The sequence below is a fragment of the Poecilia formosa genome, unplaced genomic scaffold (genome assembly GCF_000485575.1).
Source record: "Poecilia formosa unplaced genomic scaffold, Poecilia_formosa-5.1.2 Scaffold358, whole genome shotgun sequence".
In the NCBI taxonomy this organism is placed as follows: Eukaryota; Metazoa; Chordata; class Actinopteri; order Cyprinodontiformes; family Poeciliidae; genus Poecilia; species Poecilia formosa.
In genome coordinates, this window is record NW_006800297.1 from 536,661 (window position 1) to 547,080 (window position 10,420).

The 10,420-nt window shown below is 37.4% G+C and overlaps 1 protein-coding gene across 3 annotated transcripts in view; it reads right to left on the reverse strand.

The window, feature by feature from the left end:
- Window positions 1-10,118, reverse strand: part of myom2a (myomesin 2a) — a 32,449-nt gene extending 22,331 nt beyond the window's left edge. For 2 of the 3 annotated variants that reach the window (XM_016662085.1, XM_016662087.1), the window contains exons 1-10: window positions 10,017-10,118; window positions 9,153-9,285; window positions 5,860-5,952; window positions 4,835-4,970; window positions 3,483-3,637; window positions 3,171-3,263; window positions 693-781; window positions 576-614; window positions 236-400; window positions 70-106 (exon numbers count right to left, since the gene is read on the reverse strand). In XM_016662085.1, the coding sequence (XP_016517571.1) occupies window positions 70-106; window positions 236-400; window positions 576-614; window positions 693-781; window positions 3,171-3,263; window positions 3,483-3,637; window positions 4,835-4,970; window positions 5,860-5,952; window positions 9,153-9,259 (914 nt within the window). In that variant the 5' untranslated portion in view covers window positions 9,260-9,285; window positions 10,017-10,118. The remainder of the gene's footprint in view (window positions 1-69; window positions 107-235; window positions 401-575; window positions 615-692; window positions 782-3,170; window positions 3,264-3,482; window positions 3,638-4,834; window positions 4,971-5,859; window positions 5,953-9,152; window positions 9,286-10,016) is intronic. The other variant, XM_016662086.1, reaches the window with a different exon arrangement.
- Window positions 10,119-10,420: the final 302 nt, after the last annotated feature.

The following is a 10,420-nucleotide window of genomic DNA, read 5'->3' on the forward strand; positions in this document are numbered from 1 at the left end:
AGGGTGTAGAGTCCTTCATCGTCTTTGGCCAGCTGAGGAAGAGTCAGAGACGCCGCTCCGCCACCCACTGACATCTCCACCAGGTTACTGGGCTTCAACAGCGTGTCTGTGGGAACACAGGTTGGAGAAAGGAGTGAATGGATGGATGGATGGATGGATGGAAGCATAGATGGGAAACGGTTTAACGCATGGATGACGATTTCACTGTTGGGTAACGGTTTGGTGCTTGTCTAACCGTCTCGGTACCACTGGGCCAGCGGTGGTACGTTGGGCAGGTCAGGAACCACCACCATGCTGCAGGTCAGGCTGATGGAGCTCCCCTCCACCCCAAAGCTCACTGGGAATCTCTCCAGCAGGGTGACCTCAAGCTTACTGGGATGGATCTCAGTCAGATGGGGGACTGGACCGGGACAAACAGGAAGCGGTCACCGTCAGAATGTTTAAAACCTCTGATCTGTTTTTGTCATGATTCTGACTGTGGCCATTAGTTTCAGCCCCACAGTAGCACATAGAAACATTTATTGCTATTAATAATTTATTACTACCAGCTTGTATTTATAACAGTGTAACGTTACCGAGACCCAGCTGGCAGGACTCTCCAGCTCCGGACGGTCCTGTCAACAACACAAAGAGACGATCAGTAAAACTCCGGCTCTGTGCATCAGGGCCATGAAAAAGGAGGAGAAGCTCACTCTTCACAGTGACCATGGCCTTGCTGGTCGCTGTGCCATGCTGATTGGTCGCCACGGCGCTGTACTCTGCAGTGTCACTCACCACACACCTGCAGACAAGCAAACAATACATACATCCATCAAATCAACTTTAGAAATACATGAAAAGAAATGAATGTGGCGTTCATATGTAATGAATTAAAAACCGTATTGGGGATAGAAGTGGGCTTCCTCTATGGATTTCATTTACTGTTGTTTGTCACTACACACTACAGAACTGCACACTATAAGGTTTTGTAAAGAAGAAAAGGACCTTTGGTGTTTGTGTAGGAATCATCGGACCGTCAAAAACATTATGGCATTATAACAATATATAATGTTGCAGATAAAAAACTTTAAATATTTTATTGCCTATTTATCTCTTTCAGATAATTTCCTCAAAATGCAGTGTTTCAGTCCTGTGTTTTTTAATATATATTCTATTAATTAAAGTTCCTTTTAGGGCTTCAGTGCTGCAGGAGGAACTGTTGCTTTGCAGAAAAAAAACGGTTCAGGGATCAAATCCCATCTTGCTGCTTTCTGCATGAATTTTGCATTCTCTCTGTTTGCATGTTTCCGTTCATCGATCGCCCGATCAGTTTTCCCCTCATTCGAGATCTTAAAAAAAAGAATAAAAATGTTTTTAATGTCCAAATCCAGACGTGAACCCGGCGGTAAATGCTGTGAAACTGAGCAGAGCTGCGTATGAACAACATTTTTGCAAATCCTAATGAACTGAAGGAAAGTGGAAAAGAAACAGGAAACTAAAATAATTTGAGAAACGAATACAGGCGATAAGAATAAAACGACTTCCAGCTGAAGTGGCTTCAAGCTATTCATTCAGTCGGTGTACTTAGTTTTTCCAGTGACAGTAGGAATGTTATTCCTATGTTTGTGTGCAGGAGTGGCTAATCACCCGATCAGGTTTATGTTTTTATAACTAGTTTTACCCTAAAACATCCACATCAAAGGCAGGTTACAGCTTCTCTTTTATTTAATTCTGGCGGCTTTAAGAACATCTCTGAATCCATTTTACAGCTGGGCCGACAACAGATCTTCCAGCTTCTGTATTTTTCAGTTTTCAGGCTGCCAACACTGAGTCAAGGGTCTTCGTTCCCCCCTGAGGGCGAAACTTAAGGACCAGACAATCTGCCATGACATCAAGTGCATTCCCTCTATAGAAGGAAGAAATGTGACCTTCACTCAAGACAGAACTATTTTAAGACGATCCTCTTTCTCAGCTGCTGCAGCATAAAGTCACTCCTCTATCTAACACTGTTCTTACTTGCTTTCACATCATGGATACAATCTTTTTTTATTTGTATTGAGTAAAACGTTAATTTAAAAAAACTGCAGGGACAGACAGGCAGAGAGGGGAGAAGAGTTTAAAGGAAGGAGTGAAGCAGGAAGTGAGAGACAGAGGGATAGAAATCGCATGCGGAGGGAGGAATTCACGTCTCGAATGACACAAAGGTCAGCACTTTGATACGAACAGCTGATGGCTCCGTCAGCTCCATGCCGTAATCTGTAAATTTAAATCTCCTGTCTCCTGATAAACTCAGCTCAGAAAACCAACGGTAAAAAAGACTAGACATTTTGGAGCAATATTTCCATGAGACCAAAGTTGGGTTGGAATAATTAGTTGTGCAGTATTATGTGTTTTCCAGACACTTAATGCCATTTTATAGCACAATAATGTAACTATGTCCTAATAAAAATGTTGTATATGGCAAATATAACTTAAAAGAAGTTTTACTTTGTAATTTAATGCCTCGAAATTGGGCCTGTGTCTCTTTAAAAACTCCTGCTCTTTCTGAAATATTCATCACAACATGGCTCCTCTATTAACCCTTTAACAGCGTTTTTACCAGCGTTGCTCTGAGAAGCTCAGCAGTTCCACCAGATGTCTGCTAATTGCTGCTGGCTAGTCTGAAGGAGCTGAGTGGGGGGAGACGGCTGCTCTGCTGTGAGGAGGAAACTTGGAAGCTGCAGCTCAGAGGAGGAGCTGTGCCTTGAAGGCGGAGCTAAGTCCCTCCAGGCGTTTTCACAGCTGAATGGTTGCCATGGAGATTAAAGGAGATTTAAACACACATGAAAGAATCAAAGCAACTCTCCAGGTATGTTTTTGATGAGGGAATAACATTATAATATGATGTAAAGCTCAAAAAAGTTAATTTCACAGGATACTGCCCCTTTAAGAGATCATAATTTTCACATCATAATTTTGCTGAATGGAATAAGATCCAGTGTTTGAATACCTGATGATCTAGAGGTCATTCTGCCTCTTTTCAGAGACTCCAGCTTCCTCTCACAGCCCAGACTTATGAATTTTGTCATGCTTGTCAATTATGTGGTACACTTCTTACAAATCTTGCTGTACGCTTTGTGAATCTTTTTGAGACTGATTTAGCTCCATATAAAACTATAGCAACTCTTTAGGTTTTCTGTTAATTTACTTACCTGCTAATGATCAGACTGTGGACTCCATACTTGCTCTCAATCTTGTACTTTCCCGGGGCGCTCAGTGGGTCGACTGGAACTCCTCCTTTATACCTGCAGCCAACCAAATACCACGTTCAGTTTACTCTTATCCCAGAGACGTACAGAAAAGATACTTTTAACATTTGTTGTCGATTCAGTGCCAGCCAAAATGCACATTAAGCTCCTAAACAAAAGTATTAGTTCTTATTTCTAGGCAGAAGTGAGGAATAATGTTAGTGTTAAAAGTTAGGAACACATATGGGAAGCAGAAACATTTTAAAACATTCGTACCATTTGACAATGGGCCGTGGGTTTCCCTCCACGGTGCAGAACAGCTTCACCGGGGTTTTCTCCCAGACTGTGTGGGGCCGAAGGGCCACCAGGAAGTCTGGCATCTTGGGAATTTCCTCCAATAAATCCACTCTCTTTTTCATCATGTCCTTCACCTGGTGAATGTTTGGAGTAAAACATGATTCAAATAATGACAATATCTGATTACAGGTCGACTAAATCTAAGAGTCCTAATGACTTAAAAATGAGTTCACATTATAATTTATTTTTGCTTTTTCTTAAAATGGATTGGAAAAAGTGACTAAAACCAACCATATGTCCTCTTCTATAGAGATGGTTTTCCTGTTTGTGTTGCATGGCTGATAGAATAAAAACAACGCCTGGCAGCCATTTTTACATTTTCTTTATGTTTTGCTGCCACAGGTAAACATCTGGAATAAAAACAGCCAATCAGAGCGAGGAGGAAGGTCTTAGTGCAGTCAATCAACCTCGTGTATGTGCTGGTAAATGTGTTAATGGTGAAGAAACAGCAAAAGTTACATGCTGCTGCTTTAAGAACTTTGACCAGTTTCACATAACCTGGATTAAAAATCCTTCTTCTATTCGTGATTCTGGAAACCAGCTTTCTCTTTTGGGCCTTGTTCTTAAAGCAGCAGTACGTTACTTTTGTTGTTTTTCTACCATTAGCACATTTAGCAGCGTGTACACGAGGATGACTGACAGCGCTAAGACCCGCCTCCTGGCTCTGATTGGCTGTTTTTGGTTGGGAGCATTTCTTCAGGAAATCAATCTTTTTACAGATTATTTATCTCACATTATAACCTCATGACAATGATCATATTAACAAATATGTAAAAAACATATTTTTTAAAATTAAAGTTATGTACCTCAGCTTTAAAGTAGAGAAATGATAAAAACATATTTTGTATTTATTTATTCTGTGTTTAAAAATCTCTCAGATTTTCAGAGTTTTGTTTAATTTTAATTACATTTTATCTGTATTTACAGTTGTTTATAATATTTTTAGATAATTTTATATTCAGTGAGGTGTATTTTGTTACTGTGCTGCGGTAACAAGTGAATTTTCCAACTGTGGGATTAATAATGTAAGAAACTGTCATCATAACATTTTTAAATTCCCCACATGTCTATCCCAAACTCAGAGTGGGCGTCTAGTATCCAAAATTTGGTAATTTTCACTTCCCTGTCCTTCAGGAAAAACTCCATCAATCGCTGCTTCGTATCATTGTACGAACATGAGCAACGTGACTCCAGATGTGTGGAGCAAAGCCCCCCTGAGAACTCGGTGTGTAACTAAGTGCCATCCATTTACCGCTTCCTTTACTACTTGCCTCTTTTTGGATCGCAATACTTTCCACTTGAGCTTTAGTGGCAATCCTCATCCTGTGCAGCTCCTCCTGAATAACAGCCAGTCCTTTTCCCACGTTTGAACTCACTCTCTGGTACTCCTCGGTTTCTGCAGCAGTCCTAACACCAAACGCAGGAAACGAGCGCTGAATACTTTGTGGAATTACATTTGATAGTGAATTCCTAATGTTACACTGGGATCTAATTAAGTCTTAGTTTGCAGTAATTAATGCTGGCAGTAAATTAATCTAGAACAGGAAACATGGGACATGGGGAACTCTGTGTACTGAACTCTGTTATGCTTCCTAGAACAGGTTAGGATACGTCTATGGTTTATACAAAATATGTTCATTGCAGCTTTTGAGTAAAATTATTCTTAGATGATGAGATTTCAGTCTGGTAAGTTCTGCCTTTGAGCCGTTTTATGGCCTCTTGCCACTTTAAATAATCTGCTGCTAGCCACGCCCTCCAACTCAACGTTTACACTCGCACTTGGAAATGTTCTGCAAACAAATGTGCAGTTATAAACTGTACATCTCTGAAAAGCAGAAGTGGAGCCTCCTGCACAACCAAGAAGAGTGCAGCAGGTGGTTTCTGGATGGTAGGTCAAAATCAAAACACTGGTCTATTCCAGCAGCCATTGTAGAGAGCATACAGTGATAAAACCAGTCGACCAAAAGTGCTGCAGTTCATCTTGGGTTGCTAGATAACAGGCTTGGATTCACTGGGGTTGCTAGGTAACAGCACAGCGCCTGCTGTTTTGTGATGTTGCATTCCTGTGGTTTACGGCTCATTTTCCAGACATCAAAAGACCTTAACTTACTCCCAAAAACCAGCTGTGTGTATTTGTTTTCAGAAGCAGTAGACACCAAAATAGAAACACGTAAAAATGCAAAATGTGAATTTTGCTCAACAGATCCAATTTAAGGAAGTGACTGAGAACTAAAGAGCAGTAATTAGTGAGTGAAAACCTCAGTGCAGATATGAGCCGGGGTCAGCATGGACTCACCTCTGGCGGGAAGCCGGGACGGTGTAGGCTGGTTCTGCCATAGCCTCTGTGGCCTGAGTCTGCACCTGCTGTGCTGACTGGAAGCTGGATTTCCTGTGGAGATCAGACTCCTTTACAGCTTTTACAAAGACTTTCAGGCATTAAATATGACAGAGTATTAGGGACACGCTAAGAAAAAAAGAAAAATAATTTAGACTAAAATCGTAAACTGACAAGAATCAAGTTATATTTTAATAATAAAGTTACAATATTATGACTTTCTTCTTGATTATTAGAACTTAATTCTTGTAATTTTCTGACTATTTGTGTAATATGACTATATTCTCAAAATATTATTTTTTCTCATCATTTCAACTTTATTTTTGTATGACTTTATTCATGTAAAACTTTATTCTTTAGTTTTTCTTAGTCCAGCCCTTATACTCTGTCGTACTAAATAGGAAGATATTTTGTTGTACTAAAGCGAATTAACATATTTTTAAAAAAATCAAACCGTAACTTGCCATTCTTGGAAAATAGTTTGGCTACCTAAAGCAAAGCTTTGCAGATATTTACATATTTGAAGTAAATATTTAAATGTTAAACTGAACAGCATCCTGGTTGTTTTTAAAGAGGGTTTTGTGCTTTTAAATGATCAAACTGACAAGATGAATAACTTAAAATACTACGAAGAAACTTATTTTTTCTCTTCTCTGACTGAATGAAGAACCTAAAAACTATATGCCACCAGCACTGGTGTAACTAGGTTTACAATTCAACTATGGAGTTAAATTAGGACCAAATGTGTTGTTAATTAGAAAAACAACATGGTAATACAAAAAGTAAAATTTGAAATTGAAAATATACTGCAAAAACACCAAATCTTTCCAAGTATTTTTGGTCTAATTTCCAGTGGGAATATCTTAGTACTTGAAATAAGATAAATTAACTTAAATGTAACTTTTCAGCAAGAAATAGAGACTTGTTTTAAGTAAATAATTACTTAATATTGATGTAAAAGTACCAGTTCTATTGGCAGATAAATTAACTATAACATGGGAAAATGTCTTAAGTTAAATAATGGAACAAAAAACTTAAAACAAGTTTCTATATTTAAGGTAGTTTTGTCTCATTTCCAATTTACTAAGATATTTGCACTAGAAACTTGACCAAAAATACAAGGTAAGATTTTGTGTTTTTACTTAAGTTTTCAATTTATAATTTTGTTTTTCAAATGAAGAAAACATTTGGCTCTAATTTAGCTCCATATCCCTGGAACGAGGGTTTGCTACAATTTGAGTACAAACTAATTCCTCTCATCATGACTGAATGAAAACGAGCACAGCCTTAGAGCCAAAAGCATCAACATATGATCGTTATGCTGTTTAGCTGACAAACCAGTGCAGAAAAATTCATTCATTAATTCACCTGGATTAAGCAGCAGAGCATTAGTAGGAATCACACGTTCACAAGTTAACATTGGCTTGAGCTCAGGAGCTTCTAGATTATAGAGAATTTAAAATTATGTTAAATCAGAAATCAGGCTTTTTAATTATGTACTTTCATTATTATTACTATCTGTAGCGCGGGAAAATAATTTAAATGGAATCAGAATCGGTTCAGGTTTTCTTTCTTCAAACAGCTGTGACATGTAAGGAAGTAAAAAGCAGAATATATTTTGTGGTACTGCTGTGATAACAGTAAAAGTGATAATAAGAACTGTTAATTATTTAGTTTTTAGGTTACTGTAAAGTTGTGACCGTGTGTCACATCAATTACAGCCCCACAAACACAAGTAATGCTCTTGAAAAATGTTCCCATTTGTAATTCGCTTCTTTAGGACACAAGTTGCATAAAGAGGTTTTATTTACATCACTAATCTGCATGTAATTAATGGATTTAATCATATTTTCAAATTTATTGATACTCTCATTGACAAAATAGTGAGAAAAAAACAGTAAAACAAAAAATGCGAACAATACGGTCAGTTTTGAGGCGAACAATAAATCAAAATTCTTATCACAATATAAAATAGATGATTTAATAAATTCCCTCCGATATACAGGATGTGATTTGACAGTTTTGAATTTAGGACAAAATAAAAGAATCTCAATAATATGGTTGCATATTGTTGTTTCCAGAACATAAATGATTTGAGGTTTTAGTTTTATATCTAATGAATTAGAGGGAAATAGATCACATTTCAGGATTTGATTGATCATCAGAGATAAACAAGGAAAAATTGTCCAGTTTCCATCTCTGGCCAAACAATCGGTGCAAAATCGTCGTTTTTTCCTCAGGATACAGAACCAGATGTCTAAAAGTTACCAACTAATACTCATTCATTCTTCAATTTGTTACTTTTCTTACTTATTGAGCTTTGAGAAACATGAAAATAAATAATACCCAGCTGGCCTTCAACTGGGTTTGTTTTTTCCAAGTATCGGCTATAAAACGCTGAATATTGAATCTGAAAATCTACCCATTTGTTTAAGGAAATAAAAACAAAACATCATTATCAACTTCAGTCAGATATTGGTGGAACTGCAGCAGCTGTTTACATTAAAGAGATGATTTGTTCAAAGCAGAAAGCAATTTAAAAATTACTCCAGGTTCACTGCAAAAACACAAACTTAGAGTTTTATCTCGTTTTTAGAGCAAATATTTTAGTACACCTGAAATAAGATGAAACTTTTTAACAAGATATAGATTTTTAACGATATTTTCTTAATACTGATTTTACTAGTTTCATTGGTAGAATTTTTCCTTTATAGCAAAACATTTTTCTTATGTTTTATGTGAAATAATTTCCTAGTACTTTTGATCAAAATTCAGCAATTATTCACTTAAAAAGCTCCTTAAATTATGAATTAGTATACTTGAAATAAGACAAAACTAACTTCTATGTAACTTTTTAGCAAGATATAAGAGCTGGTTTTAGGGAAATAATTCCTTACGTAATATAGATATTCAAGTACTCGATCCACTGGCAGATTATTTCACTCATAACGAGAAATAAACTGCTAGTGGAACTGGTAGTTATTTTGTCAATATTAAGGAATTATTCACTTAAAAAAGTTCCTATATCTTGCTAAGAAGTTACATAGAAGTTAGCTTTGTCTTATTTCTTGTGTACCAAGATATTTGCTCAAGAAATTAAATAAAAATACTTGGTAATTTTGTGTTTTTGCAGTGAAAAGGCCTAAAATGAGTCTGGATCGCATCGTAAAGGTGCAGCAGACGCTGCGTCTGGCAAAGCAGCAGCAGCGACGGCAGCGGCTTCACAAAGCAGCAGGTGAGTTTCACCATCATACCTTTCTGTCTGCTGCTTGACAACATGTTTACTGTGATGATAAGCATAATCAGTTTTAACTTGGCTCACAGCCTTCTTCTTATACCAGGGTTTGACTTTGGAAGCCATGACAGGAAAACGTCAGGGAGCTCAGGCTGAAAGCACCGGGGGGAGGGAGAGACCAAACATGGATTATCATGTGAGAAACGTCAACACCACAGTCGCAACCGCCTTTATTTATTACATCCACAGGATTTACACTTCATTAAACTTCACCAGTTTCTTCCTTATGGTCACAGCTCCACTCACTATGTGAGTCGTTAAGATTAATTTCTTGCCAAAATCCTAAAATCTAAATAAAAACAGCCTCACAGACTGACTGAAATATATAAAAGAAATAGACTTTTATCTATTTCTCAGATAAAACTCCAACAGGTTGTACGTATTCAGCAGTTTGACCTATTTCTAGATCTTCCAACCTGTGCTGCTCAGCTATGAATAGCTTTTAACAGTCTGTGGATTCAATTATAGGGAAAAAATTAGAATATTTATTATTAGCAACACACATGCTTTACACCGCTGATAAAACCACTCAGTCAGATTAGCCGCCTGTTCCAATCGTTCTTTCAAAATAAACTGCAAACCACTTATTTAATTCACAATTAACACCAGCAATAATAATAATAATAATAAAATCTGTTTTCAAGTGTATTTAAAACAGACATGTAAGAATTTGAGTGAGATTTCACACCACTGCTAACTAAAATCCTCATTGTACCAAACCCAAAATTAATTTTTACAACAGGCGAACAATGAAAAACAAATCGTTTTCTCCCTAAAGATAATTAGCAACTGAATTTGAAAAATACCAACAAAAGCAACTTACCCCAAAAAACTGAAAACAGCACAAAGCGGTGGCAGACCAGCCTAATGCCACTTGGGAAGCTCTTGCTGATAGCAACAAAAATATTACCCTCTCACCGGAGGAATGCTGCGCTCCTTCCACCCCATGTATGGATGCACTTAAGACTATATATAGCATTTACCCCCAAATCTCATTTTCATTCACAATCTGCTGTTTGGAGATGAAGGACACGCATCTGCACCTGCACATTAAACCAATCATGTAGAGGAAAGTTTTATTCTGGGACTTTATCCCAGAATTGTAAAACCTTTTAGGGCTCAAATCTCCTTTAAAAGATTAAAGGAGAAATCTGGATTTTCATGTGATCATGAGAAAAGCTGTGAAACGCAAGCAGCAATACAACACGCCTTACACTTATAAAACTG